General features: G+C 41.8%; 2 protein-coding genes across 12 annotated transcripts in view; both read right to left on the reverse strand.

The window, feature by feature from the left end:
• The window catches only part of adamts14 (ADAM metallopeptidase with thrombospondin type 1 motif, 14), a 43513-nt gene extending 37448 nt beyond the window's left edge, over window positions 1-6065 (reverse strand). For 2 of the 6 annotated variants that reach the window (XM_086196229.1, XM_086196228.1), the window contains exons 1-2: window positions 3613-4242; window positions 2779-3194 (exon numbers count right to left, since the gene is read on the reverse strand). In XM_086196229.1, coding sequence (XP_086052355.1) covers window positions 2779-3194; window positions 3613-3691 — 495 coding nt within the window. In that variant the 5' untranslated portion in view covers window positions 3692-4242. Of the gene's footprint in view, window positions 1-2778; window positions 3195-3612; window positions 4243-5929 lie in introns of those variants that run through there. The other 4 variants (XM_086196232.1, XM_086196230.1, XM_086196231.1 and 1 more) reach the window with 4 other exon arrangements.
• Window positions 6066-11626: 5561 nt separating this feature from the next.
• Window positions 11627-17014, reverse strand: part of pald1a (phosphatase domain containing paladin 1a) — a 61421-nt gene continuing 56033 nt past the window's right edge. For 5 of the 6 annotated variants that reach the window (XM_086195256.1, XM_086195255.1, XM_086195258.1 and 2 more), the window contains one exon: window positions 11627-14137. In XM_086195256.1, coding sequence (XP_086051382.1) covers window positions 13988-14137 — 150 coding nt within the window. In that variant the 3' untranslated portion in view covers window positions 11627-13987. The remainder of the gene's footprint in view (window positions 14138-17014) is intronic. The other variant, XM_086195253.1, reaches the window with a different exon arrangement.

The following is a 17014-nucleotide window of genomic DNA, read 5'->3' on the forward strand; positions in this document are numbered from 1 at the left end:
CTACCATTCATTGTGCTAAGCTAACTAGCATTCACCTGGTCTCTGGGGTCTCAGCTCCCTGATGCAAGCACACAGAGGGGTATCCTTCCTCCCATCTGGCACTGGGGAGGCTGGACAATTAGCATATGCCCTAAAAAAAACAAAAAAAAAATGTTAAAACAAATAACAGCTTTCCCTTTGCGCTTCTCCACGATGGTGCTCTGACAAAATTAATTTGTTGCCTGCATTCAGCTGTTGAGGCTGGCCATTGATCTCCTGTCCCATTCCATCAATATCCTTTGTTTCCTTTCTTTCATTACAAATTAGGACACAGAACAAAGCCAGTCTGATTGGTCACTTCAGTATCTCATTGTCCTCAGGGAAACATGGCGGAGGAACAATGGCTGACGGAGGACAGAAGGAAAACAATTAGCATTTTCTTTAGACAAAAAAACCCAAACCCTCTCAATATTCCTCCATGGAGCAAAAAGACGACTACACCCTGCTGTTCATGTCACAGAGTCAGAGTAATACTAGTTCAGACTTTTAAATAACATTCAGTAGTGACAGAGCTGGTCTATAAACAAGACAAGAAGAAGTCCAATTCATCTTTCAAAACTTCTGGGTGTTGGGAAAATTAAATTGCACTCAAAAGAGGAGTGGAGAGACGAGGGGAGTTTGTCAGAATGCGTGTTGCTTATGGAGCTGCCCAATGCTACTTTTATCCCAGAAAATGTAATGAAAGCGTCTAAATGGGAGGAGGAGTAAAAAGATAACGTACAAGTTTGTAGTTTTGAAAAGGCGGCAATCAATAAGCTCATTAGCGGTCGCGATAGCAAATGAGAATTGGGGGGCAGCGTAACCCTGAGTTGCCAATGAGGGTTCAGGGTTAGCTGGCGTCTCCATGGACACCCGTCTGTCTCCACCCCTGCCAGTTTTCTCACTAGAAATGTAAAGAGTGACGGATCATTTAGAGGAGGACTGCAGGATCTCTGTCACATTTCAACAAAACAGCTAGGGTTTCAACTTCTCCTCCATCCACCTTTACCTGCCTTGAAAAAAAACATCACTAAGGTTCTTGATAGCAAGCAAGCAAGCCTGATAGCAGATGGGAGCGTGGCTTTCAATTTTAATTGGTTTTTTATATATATATATATATATATATATATATATATATATATATATATAAAAAATGCACAGACCATCAGTGAAAACCATTCCAGCACTTTTTACAGCTCATAGTTCGCTTCATAACTTGGATTCAAAATCACGAAACTTCCATACCACATCTGTTCATCCCCCGGTGTCTTCCAAAAAAACAACTTTGGCTGAATTTCAGAACACATTAGATTTCTTCAAGTTGGAATCAAATTTTAGGCTTACAAAAAGGATGCAGAAGTCTCTTATCCTTTAACTGTTCACTCATATAAGCAAAAAAAAACAAAAAAAAACAAACTAGAAAGCACAAAATGTTCAGATGAAAATCAATACTGTGTCCTTGGACGATGACAAAGACTCTGCTGATTGACATCACTCCATCAGGCTTCCATGAATGGACGTTTTCATGCTCACAATGGATGTGAATCAATGTGAAATGTTTCTGTGAGGTGACTCGCCCACACCTGACTGAGTGAAGTTTGGAAAAATGGGGCTTAACAATGACCCTTCAACAACAACAGGCTTCAATTCTTCTTCTACAATAAGAAAGGAGTTTTGTGTCCGGTACCGGCGAGCAGACGGATCTTGACCGTGAAATACTGGATTCGCAGCAGAATATTCAGAAGAAGATGCAAGACTGCAATTATCTCAAGAGTTCAGCAACCACCTGCCACATAAGGCTTTGAAAATGGTATTTTCAACCAAACTTTCTTTAAATGAACTACATTTCCCCACTAACTGACTGTTTTTGTTGTCGCTAGCTAACGTTGAAGAATGCAGTGATGAAATCTCACCCGCAGGGGACACCAAGCAATCGCAGGAATTTGTCAAACGCAGGAAGGACAACAGTTCGATAAATCTCAATGTCAAGAGCGTTTACCGCCAATGAAGCGATGTTGCTAAAACACTTGGGGATTGTGGGTAGTGTAGTGATTCAGTGGCATTCTTTTCTCCCCTTTCAAAGTCAGTTTGGGTACAACTGATGCTAACCTCTTGTTTTGAAATGAGCAGTGTTTCGCTGTTTCTAACCTGAACCGTGCGTCTCCTGAGAGGACGCAGACACAAACGCAGGGGGTTTCCTCGCGAAATCTTCCGAAACCAACTTCCTCGCCACTTCACGATAACTTAGTAACAACCTGTCAAACGGGACACAAAGAACCCGCGTATAACATCTGTTTCATCCTTCCGGGGTCACGGGGGTGGGGGGTTTGGAACCTACCCCAGCTGACATTGGGCGAGGGGGCGGGGTTCACCCTGGACAGGTCACCAGTTTGTCGCAACCAGCGTGTTGACATTTTGTCCCACGCCCTCCCCCGTCTTAACGTCGTCTGAGGTAGTGTTTGAAACTTCTTTCATATCGTTCTTCATCTGTCTACCAGTTTTGATAAAAAGGTGTGAGAGGTCCCAAAAATGTTGGAAGGATAATTGCAATGCAGGTGGGTGCCACAGAATACAGAATATTTGAATCCGAAAGCGCACGTGACACCTGCCTCTGCTCACTGCGAGGCACCAGACCTTTGAGATTCCGCAGATATGAGCATCTGATGAGTCATGGGAATACACAATGCTAAATGATGTTGAGTCATGATAAGAGGGGCTTTTAATACCAAAACCCTCTCTTCATTGATTCAAATGACTTACCAATCCGTCACAATTGCTGATAGCTACCGTGGCCTCGGGCATGTCGCTCACATCTCCAGTGAAAACACAATCCCTGTGGATACGTTCCTTGGCCGTTTCCTCAAAGTCCTCCTGCCATTCCACGAAAGCTCCCGGGGCCACCAACCTTCTGTTGGCCCTCAAGCGGAGGTGCAGTTCTTTCCCAAACACAGTGACATTGAAAAACAAGTGCTGAGTGGAGGAAGCGGTGACTACGGGCATCTCAGGGGCACCGCGGGCCACCCTTCTTCTGCTGCCAAAGGCTGAAGAGGCACCGGCGGCAGTTGCTCCTTTACTTCCGCTTCCAGCAGAGACCACGTGAGACATGTACCGGCCATGGGAGTCTGTGCTGAATGGCACGATAAGACCATATTCACTTAACTTTCCAGAGAGTTTTTCTGATGGGACAGATAGTGTCAAGTGAGAAGCAGCTCTACACTTAAATTGGAAATGACAGATACACACGTACACATATTGCAAAGGAAGATGAACGAGCAGAACAATGGAGCATTATGGCAGAACTCTGAATGTAGAAATCACATTAAAGCAGCTCAGCATGAATGTTCTGGTCCTGCATGAAGTCAAACTACAGTGGACACAGAGGGGAATCCATCTATTGATTATGTCCATCCAACAACAACAAAGCTGTCCTACTAACTACACGGGCTGATCAATAAAGAAGGTCTTTTTTTTTTTTTTTTTTGGTTTGTTTCATTTCTCATTGTAACCTAACGTTAAACTTTGGAAAGAGTTTCTGCTTTTTTTTTTTTAAAGGGGGGGGGGACAGAAGAAATTCTAAAACCAAAATAAACTCACCGTGTGTTTCTGTAGCAAAAATATGATCCACGAGAACATGAGTGAGTGAAAAGCACATCAATAAATACATACAATCCATAGCGAGGCTATGGTGTGCCACTTCAGCGCTGAGTTTTCCTTTCTGCTGCAAACTTCTAAAAGAGTTCCCCTCCTGGAAAACAACTGCAGGAGAAAAGTCCTCAGAGTTGAGCTCCAGCGAGGCAGCCGGGCATTTCTCTAACTTTTCCCTCTAAAACTGACGGATATTCACAAGTTGTTTCCAATCTTTTGGCCCGTGCTGCTGGACTGCAGAGACCGACACTGCCCCATCCATTTAGGGAGCTGAGGGGGGATATCTGGGGTGCTGATGACGACAACTCCCCGGTAGAAACCGGGGCGGTTTGAAGAGGTAGCCCAATTTTTTTTCCTCCTCTTTCTTCGTCTTCCTTTTCCTTCCTCAGATAACTTTTTTGGTTGTTTTTTTTTTTAAGTTAACGCACGCCTACGCGGAGGGGTAGGTGGGCGGGTGGGGGGAGAAAAAGTCGGAGGGGTTCAGATAAAGTGAGCAGAGACAAAGTGTCCCGATGGTGGAACATCTGCCGTCCAGTCCTGCTCCGGTGTTTCTGCAGCAGGACTCACAAGTGCTCAACTGAAAGCGTCTATCAGCCAACACTGGGAGCGCCTTCCCTCCCCACACACACACACACACAACCACATATTTAGCTAGGGGAGGGTGTTTTTTAACTCTAAAAAAGTAACTGTATATTATCACATCCTGCAAACTATTAATCAGCCTTAAAATATCTTTCTTGCAGAGTTGGAAAAAGTTTGTCCACAAACATGCAAACAGAGGGAACGTGGTGATAAATCCAGTTTGAATGCATTTAGAAAAGTGGCATTTGGAGCTAGGCTTTTCATCTCCCCCCCCCCCCCCCCCCCCCAGAGACCTGCACATCCATCCACAAATCCTCCAATCAACGTCTTAAATGTTTTAAGTATAAGACCGGAACTTCTTCCCTCATAGGAATGAGTTCATCCATGTGAATTTGTTTTTATTTTCACATTATTAAACAGTTTACTATAGAAGGTTTGTAACAATGGAATTTTCTCTTTGTTAAAGTTAACTTTAATCTGTAATGATGATTTTTTTTTTAAATAAAGTGTCATTCAGAATCAGGACCAAAGTCGGTATCAACTGGTATCGAACAGTAACGATTCCCAACCTGAAGCACATTTAAAACATGTAAAATATGCAAGACCAAACTTTCTGTTATTCTGGATAAAAACAAAAGATTGAATGAGAAATTCATGCTTTTTCTAGTCTGTCTCATGTTTTAAAACTTCAACTGGAAAAGTGCCAACATGCTGGAAAGTAAAAGAAAAACAGACTTTGAAACAGACAAATTAAATTAAAATCACATTTCAGTAAATTGGGTTTTTTTTTCCATCTTACAAAACTGTTCTAAGTGTGTGACATGTAACCTAATGTGTGTTGTAATTTTCAAGAACAGGAATTCAGAGCCGAGTTATGCGTTCAAGTACACCTGTCTAGTGTCGAACAACAAACCCAGCCGTACCATAACGTACATTAACATCATAAATTAAAGTTTAAGTAAAAACCCTCTAACGTTCTGGAGAAAAGAAAAAAAATGTTTTAAAAGATTACGTCTCAAGACAATTGGTTTTCAAAGAAAGCGTGGAGAACCTCAGGGATCCATCATGGGGACCTTTGGGAATCTTTATATTCATTCTATCTCCTATAACTACCACAAAATATACTACGAATGCTCTGAATATTTTGTTCATTGATTTCATACTGCAATAAGAGACCATGGGTCAAAAACAGTATGGCTGAAATTACACATGCAGTACAGATACTGTAACTGACAAGACACAACAGAGAGGCTGCACACACTGCTAATGTAAACCTTGCAAATCGGTTCCTTTTCCTCAGAAACATTTGCTCAGCGATTACTCAGATTTGCAGAGACTTGAAAGTTCTATGGGCTACACGAGAGAGGTCGACAGGCTTAGCTTCCTGCCTGAAAGACTAAACTGAGGGTTCAAAAATCCTATGAGGTCGAAGCACAAATATGCACACAAGAACATTTCATGACTAGAGACTGTAAAGCCTAGTTAGTTTTGCAGTTTTTAAAGGTATTGTGCGGAAGATTTGTCTCCATCTTCTGGTGGTGATTGTAAACAAGTACAGTACTCACTCAACCGTTAGCCTAGAATGCTTAGCGACAGAGGGCTAACCTGACAAAGCCACCTCAGCCAGTATAAGCCTCATGCTTGGCCTGTAAAACACACACAGTGAAATGCAGAGAGATTTTACCTGGTGGCGATAAGCGTAATTAGCACCGTGTGTATCAGGTGAACCAGTAAGGAGGCTCATCATGTTTATTAAATGCCACAGCTGAACTGGTTAAGGAAGCTAATCGAGTCGATTCATGAGGTTCTCAACACCAGAGAGGCAAACAAAACAAACGAAGGTTGACGTGGGAAACTGAGCTTAAATACAAAATCTATTAATGCCACAACTAGAAACAGGTGGGAGAAGAAGAGGGCGGGGAAGAAGCTGATAGGATGGAAAACACTGCACCGGAGGAGGGCTGACGATCTAACGAGACACAGGTGGAAGACTTTGAAAAAGGCCAGGAAACAGGCTGAGACAGGAAGTAACACACACAAAGGAGGTACACTTCAAAATAAAACGGGAACTGACAAAAGCTTTGATCAAAAACACGAAGTCTGTGATAATATAAAGTGAAAGTCTAAAACTCAAAGATAATCCCAATTTGTCCAAACTAGAAATGGTCAGACAGGACTATGATGCACTTCAACTTTGATGTACTTGATATAAGAATAAGAAAAATAAATCTTTATTTGTCCCACAGTGGGGAAATTACATGGCAGCAGCAGCCAAAGGTTGACAGAATAATAAATAGAGCAAATAAAGAGCGAAAGTAGAGAGAGAAAATAACACAAAAAAGTACCTGACACTGATTTATTATCCACAGGAGCACCAGTCCAGCTCCAAGTGTAGAACTGTACTACACTATGAGATTTTATGCATATTTGATTTTTTTTTTTGTGGATGTCCTCAAGAAATATTGGTCCCCTTTGATATGAGACACTTGAGAGAACTTCTGCTCTAACTTAATAATCAGATAAACTGCACTGAACAAAATGTGGTATAAAAGCCAGCCCAGAGCGAGTATGAGGCTGCCAGATTAGCTACATATCCTTGTCTGTGCTGCTTCGTCCTTCATTCTGGCTCCAGAAGAACCATTTATCCACGGAGACGTACAGAATTTCACATACAGGAGACGTGCAAATGAGACGAGCGCGTCTTATGTTACAGATCTGTAAGGAAAAAATGAGTGGACATGCAGATGATGGACGTGTGAGGGCTGTTTTAGAGCACAAAATTTAAGATTCCGTTAATATGCTAACACAAATGATGCATTGGTGTTCCCTTTCTACTGAATCGAATGCGATTACCCACCAATCAAATATTGCATCAACTGGTTTAATGAACTCACGCTGCTCGTATCGACTTGTCTGATCTGGGGGTGCTCCTGCAGAGGTCACTGTGAGCAGGCCGAGTGCAAATCCAACACCATCATTAACAGCTTAGAATGTGTGAAAACTGCACAGCAGATTTCATCAGCGGAATGACAGCCTGTTAAAACTTTGGATGACTGCTCAAGCAAACCGGGATTTTTTTTTTTTTTTTGGCCCTGGCTTACCCTGTTGGAGCCCAGACATAGTCAGACATGACTACGCAGCGACTGAACCAACAGCTCTGGAATCCTTCTCAGAGGAAGAGAGCAGGGGTGGTGGGGTGGGTTGGGTAAAATGAGTTTTGACTTTTGGTATTTATTTATTTATTTATTTATTTGGTTGTTTTCGAGAAGAAAAAAAAGGTGTCTAGACTGGACAATCTTTTCCACCTCCACATTTCTCCAAACACTTCCCCCCGAATGCAGCCTCTGTGGGTCTGGACGACTCCCCCCATGCACTCTGCGGCTAATTACCTCCATGCTCCCAGGATGGTCAATGTAGAGCAGGTGTGGGTTTTACGCAGTCATCCCCCCAGGGCGGCAATGTGAGGATTGAATAGTGATCCAGAGCTCTGCATTAATAAGAGATGGAAACTAACCACAGCATTAAGAGATGGAAACCATTAACTGCCTTGTAAGAAGTTTTATGCTCTTTTTCCATCCATACTGTTGGGAGGTTTTTTTTGTGTGTTTTGTTTTGTTTTATTTCTTTTTTATGTGTGTCCCAAAAGCAAAGATGACATTCTGCAATATCACATAGTATTCAATCAGAAGTCCCGTTTTTTCCCCCCTTCTGAAATGAATAGCTCCTCTCACAGTTTGTGGTTAAAAAAAAAAAAAAATCCACACACCAGAACGATTTTCTACTACAGTCCTCATATTAGAACACTCTGTCCCTCACAACTTGAGTGTCCTAGCACAAAAAAATACTTTAATCAAATCCAACATATTCTAACTAGCTGTCAGAAAGCTTTTCCTCTACAAAAAAAAACTTTAAAAATTTGGCTTTGTTGGTTCACCAACTTGATAGAGACACATTTCAGACTTGGTAGACACACACAGACGCAAACCTGAACAGTAGCCAGCGAGGGTGGAGCTGGGAAGAATCAAGCTTCTTCCACTGGATGGATTTCCTGCAAGTTACAGTACAGAGCCGTGGATACCTCAGCGTGTGCTGTAATGTGGTCTAGCCATACCAGCGTGCTGAGAAAATATGTGACTTTTCATCTTGGGAGATGCAAAGCAGCTGCTATTCTACCCCAGCAGCATGAGGGAAAAGAACGTTTGCCAAGTTACAAACCAGTGACTTGACGAAGTTGTTATTATGGTCCCCTGCCCCGTGTGGATGGAAGGATTTAGGGCTGAAAGGTTCTGAATGAGCTCTGAGTTATGACCCTGGTCAGACTCGATGAGTTTCACTGGACCTGCTGGAGAAAATGTGATGCGACAGTGTGTGTGTGTTTTCTGTAAAAGTGCATTTGTGTCACTATATTTCAAGGAGGGTTCATTTTTCTGTCATATGACCACGAATAAGAATAAAATAAACAGTTATAATAAGATTTGCTCTCACTGTGTGTTGTTTTACTCTGTTTTTGTTGTACAAATATGAAGGGATACTATGTGAGCACCTGAACAAGCTAGCGCTAGTTTGTCTCGCCTTGTAGTACCACTTCGCTCCTGAGGAGGCATAATGAGTCGCTATGGCACCAAGTAGCTGCAGATCTACTTCAATCTATCTCCAAAGCATTGCACCTAGTGAGTAATGACTCCTATAAAACACTACTCGTGAGATAACGTACATCTTAACACAGAACCACCACTTTTAGTATTTTTCAAGCTAAATTTATGCTAGGAAGGAGACCACAAAATGTATCTCAGGCATTAAACCAAAAACACCATTCAAAAACCCACTGACCTTAAGATGAGAGAGCCCAGACACGCACGAATGCTATTTCCAGTTTTTAGGACTCATTTTTGCACACCTGTGTGAAATAATGAGGTCAAAGCGTTCAGATAACCCACAAATTGCACCTCTGTCAGTTGGCATTTAGCGTTTTAATTAGTGAGTTTAAGAGGTGTCGGATGACAGATTTTCCTTCTTTGACAGAGCCTGATAAGCTGTTTCCTCCTGCCTCCGGTCTCTCTACAGAGTGCTGTCTCCATTCTTCGGCTCAAAGCGTAACAGTGACGTGAAAGTGGAGTCTATTTTCTCATGTTATACTCGACCCCCCCCACCCCCCCTTCCCCCCCAAAATAAAAATGTTGAGCTATTACTCACATTCATAGGTTCTTCAAGGTTGGATTTAAGGACAAAATCTGACCCTGAAGTACCTCTAAGTTTAAAGTCAGTCAAATCCTAGAGCGGCCACGTCCAAGTCAAGTCCTGATCGTCTCATTGGTGGAGTTTTTCTGTCATTAATTCAGATGCAGATTTCAATGTAACGCTTAACCATAAGGGTGCATTCATTAAGCTTGGCTATATATAAAAAAGCATTATTTAAGTAAAATTAGCCAGCAATTAACTCTTATTGTGACGCTCATTAATGATGTATAACATACATACATTAAGTAACGCTTCAAGAAAGGTTTATTAATTCATGCTTAGTTATGTATACCGGGGTTAAATAAGCATTACTTAAGCATCATTAACCACTGATTACTTTTTTGTGGCCCTTTTGAGGACCATTAATAAATGATTAATAGACACATTTAACAGTTAAGGAAGTACCTCAATGAACTATCATTAATGTACCCTTATCATAAAGTGTATCCATTTAAGGGTTTTAATCACAACGTCCACAGAGTACAGGCCCTTAGGATATTGCCAGCAGCTGATCCAGGATCTGTTATGGAGTGAGTGTAGTGCTGTTAAACCAGAATCTCTACATGATTAAACACTTGAAAAGATGTATTCTGTAAGATTAAACACTGGAATAAAAGGAGTGAATTCAATCAGCATCACTCTTTCACGACTCTGCTCACTGGGGTGTGTAGTACCTTGGTCTGTTGGGAGTGTGTATTATTGTGCAGTTAAATTAAAACCCATTTGCCAGTGGAGATTAAGGACATCCCTTACTGTGCTGTTATTTATCGAAACCCCTGAGACAAACACTTAAGTCGTCCCTTTAAAAAAAAAAAAAAAAATGCTGGTTTCATCCACGCAAGAACAATCAAAGACGCGGCGACATCGTGCCCTACTCTCCTGAGCTGCTCTCTCATCTGCAGGGGGGGGAAGTTTTTTTACATGAAGTTTATTACATCCCCTCTTGCTGCTCACCTATCAATGCAACTCTTTGTCCGGCGTAATCTCCGGCTAGCTTGAGTTTCACATTGGGGAGTATCTCAATGAATCTGGAAAGGATTTCAAAGGCGAGGGGGGCCGCTATATCATCTAAGCGTGGTCTTCATGTCCTGAGCTTATCTTGACCTGGAGTCGAGATGGCCACATGCTGGAACTGAATAACCCTTCTACATATCCGCATGTTGTTTTAACCGATTTGTTTCTGCGCGTGGAGTTCAAAGAAACAGACACTGTGCTGCTGAATGTGAATTTATCTGGAATATCTTCCAGGCACTGACAGAACCCACTAACAAAAAAAAGGATAATCCAGCTCATAAATTGAAATGATGTACTCAGAGAGGAAACATGCTATAAAAGAAGACTTTCAATCTGGAGCGCTTTGGGTTTCCATTTATAATAATCCAGGATAGGCTGCAGTGTGATAAAATCCCAACAACTTCCGTACTCCCAAAGATAAGTCTGCTATGCACTAACAAGACGGGAAGTGATCTGGGATATCAGTCTTTCAAAGCACGCCGGCAAAGCCAAAGCGAGCTTCACTGATGTGCCGCCTTGTGGTTTTTAATCCTCACACAACCCTTCTTTCTGGAGACAGTGACCATATTTTTTTAATTAACTCACCTGTCTACATCAACTCAGCTTAGTCTTTTGATCCACCTAAGCTCTTTATTACTGCGTATGGAATATTTTAAGATTTAAACCTAACAATGAATCATCTGTTTTGTTCATAACCTGCCCTGCTCTTGGCAACCATACAAGAGGCCGTCCGGATATACGAGTGGGCTCTTAGCGGTGCGTATCTGAGGAAAAGAAAAAGGAAAGAAAAGAAAAAAGAAAAGAAAAGAAAAGAAAAGATGATGCCTTGATAAAGTGGGGTTAAAAAAAAAGAAAAAGAAAGAAAGGAAGCTGAGGAGGGAAGAGACAATTATTTGGCTCTGTGGTTTAATCGGAAACTTCAAGGAAAACAATGTACAGCGGGGAGTTGTGTGTGTGTGTGTGTGTGTGTGCGTGCGTGTGCATGGTCCAAAAAAAAAAAAAGCACCCTCATACACACTTCTCAATCCAAAGTTCTTGACACACATGGATCAGTTTTATTTTTCTCCAGAGAAAAAAAAAAAAAAGAACGACGATGAAAATATAACAAAAGCAGACAAGTGCTGTTAAATCAATTTGAATGATTTATTTTAGCCCTCCAAAAAATAAAAGTAAAAATAAAGGACCCATAACAGCAAATAAAAGAGAATACATTTCCTCTACGTGATTAAGAGCATTTCAATGACAGTAAGGTGTTATTACACGTTATCACATCAATGTTCTTGTGTTATTAAGTCATACAAAGTAGGGTATAGAGATGTCAATTCTTAAAAAAACAAAACAAAACTGAATGTTATATTCATTGAAAACTCACAATACATACAACAGGAATGAGAGAATAGTTAAAAATTCCGATTTTAAGGCAGGAATCACTACACTATAAGTTACAATTTGAAAAATTAAAAACAGCATTAAAAAAAAAAAACGTGTGAAGATATACTGTACAGTGACCCTGGGAGCGCGGGCACGCAAATCCACGTAGCAGGTACTGAACAAAAACCACCGCGTGTGGACCCTGTTCAGCTGAAGCCTTTAGCTTCTTCCATTCACGCCACTATTACAGCGAACATCCCCCCTTCATCAACTGATACCAAGTGTTTTCGTTTCAATCCAAAGTCACACCAAATATTTGCACGCCTGGCTGTTTCCAACCATCAATTTTTACAGTCAGACGTATAATTTGATTCCTGCCGACAGCCCCCGGTGATGTCACAGAAATTGTAAGCGTTTACTGGCAGGGGTGATGAAGTCTGCGCCGGGCTGAACACATGAACACATGAACACATTCTCACGACTCCACAGCTGAGCCGGCTGCAGCCAAAGTCTCTGATGGTTAAACGAAACATTGGAGGGACCATACCGGCGAGTTAAGCTCCCCCAGTACACACGCTGTACACTCAACACAGTATTAGTGGTGACGGTGTTCAAATGCAATTCTGGATAATTATAGTTTTTAGATGCACCCCCCCCAATACTCCAGACATCCGTGTTTTTTTTTTTCCATAGAGTGTAAAAATCCATGAACAGACTATTGAGACATCTTGTTGCATAACCTACTGTACCACACCGAACACGGCAGTCGTCATTTATTTGTGCTGCAGTTACACATAGGAAGTGGTACTTAGAAGACTTCGAGATACATTTCAAAGTGGAAACTTATCAGACATATTTGTGTGCTTAAACTTATTAAAGACACCCGGAACTCTCCTGAGACACACATCCTGTCCTCTCCTGCGACTGCCAGCCACGACTTCTCAAAGAGGTGAAATTCTCTCGAGCAGGATTATTTTTCAAAGCTCAGTCGCCAGTCACACTCTTCCTCTCCATCACTGCACTACAACAGAGCCGTAATTATGCGTTGAAACGTCTTCGCTAGATCCCGACAACGATACAGCCTGATGCAAATGTTATGTTGGCCGCGATGGCGACAAGAATAGGGTTACACACACACACACACACACACACAAAAAAAACAACCTGCAATTGATTTTCATGTTGCATAGAAGTAGAATAAAAACCAGTGTCTGGCTGGAATAGTGACAAAACATCCAAAAAGACGGAAGCATGGTTTACTAAATGGTTCGCAAGAATTTAAAGAACACATGTTTTATAGCAAATAGACTAAAAACCTGCAAAACCACTGGTATGGTCCCATGAAATTCATTCACCATTCAGTGGTAACGTTGTGCAGCACTCGTGGATGTCTTCAGCAATCCTTCTCCCCCCCCCCCCTTTTTTTTTGTATGGTAACATTTACAGTCCCTTCCTGACTTCCATCAGTACTCGTAGAGAAAATATATTTAAAAAAAAAATACTTCAAAATGAAAGCTAACTAACATTGAAATACCTGACGTGCTTTACTGTTAGTACCTGTATTATTGCTACCTGTCAGTAAAAAAAACCCAAAAAGGTCGAAGTTAAACTTAAGAATCTTTAAGAATCTTCCTGAATCTCTCTGGATGATTTTTTTTGTTTGTTTTTTTGAAAACTCCAGAAACATTCATATCGACAGCTTTCTTACTGCATTTTCACAGAGATTCTATGGAAGAGAGAGCGAGAGAGAGAAAGAGAGAGAGAGAAAAGAACAATCCCACTGATGGCAGCTGTGCTGAGCAGAGAGGAACAGGCGTCATCCAGCAGCAAACATTTGTGATATACAGCTAAAATTGTTGGCTGCCAGACTGGAATTCTGCTTGTGTTCAGTGGTGCTTCTCACCAGCGAGCTTTTTTTCCAATTCTTACGTGGACAAAAGGAACATAAATATTAGTACGATAAACTGTCTACTGTTAATTTAAAAAAATATATGACAAAATAAAGGAGAAAAAAAGGAATCGCAAATAATACATGTGAAGGTAATAAAAGGGGTTCCAAAAAATTACTGTATATGTTTTATTCTGAAAAGCACAGTACTGTTTGGGTGGCTCACAGTGATCAGATGAACTCCCCTCGGAAAGGAAGTGACTGAACGTTCTGCTGTTGCCAGCGGCAGCGCAGCCTGGCCAGCGGTGTGTCCCTCAGGTTTTTAAACTCAGAGAAGGCCAGCCGGTTGAGGATGTCATAAACTCCGGCTCTGGCAGCAACCTGCCACAGAGAGAGAGCGAACATTAATGAGTAGGCGACAGGCAGTTTACAGAAGAAAAAAAGAAAAAGCCCACACCCCCCCCCCCCCAAAAAGTGCCTGTGGTGACCATTAGAATGATTTGACCACCACAGAATTTAAAATGATTGTGTGACTTGTTCTACACCTGCAGCTGCAGTTGGAACTAAAAGCACTTCGACAGCTACGAGAAAAACCGATGGCTTTTCAGTTAACCAACCTAAAACCAAAGGGTTTTCTGAAAAAAACCCTGACAGAATCATCCTCCAAAACCTCTCTTTCTCAGCCTCTGTCGCTGATAGAACAAGAATTAGAAGCGTCACATCACGGTTCGACGCGTTTCACAGTGACCTTGACCTCTGACCCCCCTAATGTGTGCAGGTCATCCTCCATTCCCAGCGGGAGTTTGTGTTATATTTGAAGGCATTTCTTCAAGGTGAGATATTGTGTTCATATGAGGTGGCGGCGGCTTTGACCTCTGAACAGTTTTCAGTTCCTCCTCGAGTCCCAGGGGAGATTTGTGGAACATCTGAAGAAATCTGCCTGAAGGGGTTCACCTTAACGGGGATGGGGCAGACGTTGCATGCACGTGAGGTGACAATGACCTTCACCTGCGACCACCAAAAAGTTTTTAGTTCATCCTAGAGTCCCAGTGGACATTTGAACACATTCTTTGTATCTGTGTGGACAAGAGGTCCTTCACTATAAACTAAGCCCCCCCCCCCCCCCCCCCCAGAACTTTCACACCTGAACTAAACTGTAGAGAGAACCAATCAAAACACCAGAAGGTGACAATATGTTCCACTTGAAATGAACTTCATAAAGAGCCATCACAGCATCTATCTGTTAATTAGTTTAAACATTGTTTAAAATACAAATTTTTTTTTTAACGGTGTACAAAATTGCTGAATAACAGGGAGCTCAGTGCTTCAGCGCCAGCCTGCGGAAAAGACAAGCAAATATTTGGGAAAATACTGTTCCAATGTTGCAGAAATTGCTCTATCCTTTATAAAGGGCTGTTTTTTTTTCTCCCCAAAGCCCTGAGATTATGAACAGTACTGCACAAATTGTTGTTTTGGAATTTTTGACGGCAGTTTGTATACTTGATACATTTTTTCCAATTTATCAGTCAGTTGGACACAATAAATCCAATTCGCTGGTTCACTAGACGTTCCTCAGGAACTTATGTTTAGTAAATGCTTGTGTGTGCGGAAACTCGCTGAAGTGTGTACAGGACATCTGTGTGCTACTATATGCTGATAGCCTGACCCTCAGCTCTTCCTGTTTAATTATTCATATGTTGTTTACTCCTGACGTACTTCTGCTTGCTGTCATCATGATTGGTTTCTTGTGCATCGACACATGAAAGCACATAGTATACAAACACATTTGTCCTGCTCGAGTGTCCTTGAGGAAGCCCCATTTCCTTTTTAATGTTTAGTCCTTGCCTCATTACCATCACTGTGTGTGCGTGTGTGTGTGTGTGTGTGTGTGTGTGTGTGTGTGTGTGTGTGTGTGTGTGTGAGACTGGGAAGCAAAACATAATAACTGAAACATTCATTTATCATTTAGGAATATTAATACAACCCTTCCACTGACTCACCTTCAGATAAGGTCAAATAAATACACATATATCTGAAAATCAATGAGGTATAAGTACCATAAATGGATGTACGGTGATGGGACTGTTATGGAACAACACCATGGAAGCAGCTCTTTGTTATTCTGAGTCATTATTACACCAATGAGGACAGACGGGATCATGCAGTGACCCCCCCACCCCCAACCCCCCCCCCCTCGAGAGCGAGTTGAGCTTTAGTGCTAAGTGAGCAGGGTCACGCTGACTCATGGTCTGCTGTGGCTGTTAGATGCTATAGCGCTGATGGGAAAAACCATGGACAACCAGAAACATCTGGTCATAAAGCCAAACACTACAAACAAACACAAGACATTGACTGCCATGCAAAAAAAAAAAAAAAAAAAAAAAAAAAAGATTAAATACCGCCATTAGAAGTGTCACAGCTTGGCCGGTTTACTTGGCCAGTAACTGTGAACTTCACTACATTTTTTATGAGAGACAAAAGAAAGACAAACAGTCCTTCAAATCCATTTCCATCCATCGGTCATTTGTTGATTTTCACACCGAGGGAAATCGGCTCATTTTTTTGAGGGCCGGAGACATTCATTTTATTAGCACACATATAAAAAAGAAATAAAATGAAGTGGATGTGGAAGTGGGCCGAGAAACTCGTCTTGGGCTTGTGTGGGAACCTCGCAGTGGGAAAAGGGGAAAAGATCAGAAAAAGAAAACACCAGAAGAAATGCATCAATCAAAAGGAGTGTAGATCACAAATTTAATAAAAAAACAAACCCTCATACACTGGTCCTTCTTTCTGGTGAGTGCATTAAAATGCCTCCTTTCAATTTCGTATCAAAAACGAGTCGTGAGCATGAAGGGTTATGCTTTCTTTCACGGCGTCCATCATCTCGGCGTAAACAGGCTTTAACCACCAGCTGTTTAGAGAGTTTGCACGACCCCAGAAGATGTTCAGCGAATGACTCAATTGCGGTAACGTGGCCCAAAAAAATGCCTCGCCAATTTGACCTCTCCCTCGTCTCCTCAGGCGATCGGATGAAGAACATGACCGCAGCGACTGTGGTTATGTTCCTGAGGCCTCGGGGTAATCCTGTATGAGTGCATTGTCATGTTGGGAGACTTAATAGAATAATAGTTTCAAGATATCCCTCTCTCTAACAATGATTATAGCTTAGCAGGCCAGTTCTGTACAGAAATATACAAGAGGCACCAGAGAGCGTGGTATACATTACCTACTTGCTAACAGGGCAAAAACAAGTCTTAT

This window comes from Aulostomus chinensis, chromosome 23 (assembly GCF_037954235.1).
Source record: "Aulostomus chinensis isolate RoL2024-O1b breed Wild chromosome 23, RoL_Achi_v1.0, whole genome shotgun sequence".
NCBI classification, from domain to species: domain Eukaryota; kingdom Metazoa; phylum Chordata; class Actinopteri; order Syngnathiformes; family Aulostomidae; genus Aulostomus; species Aulostomus chinensis.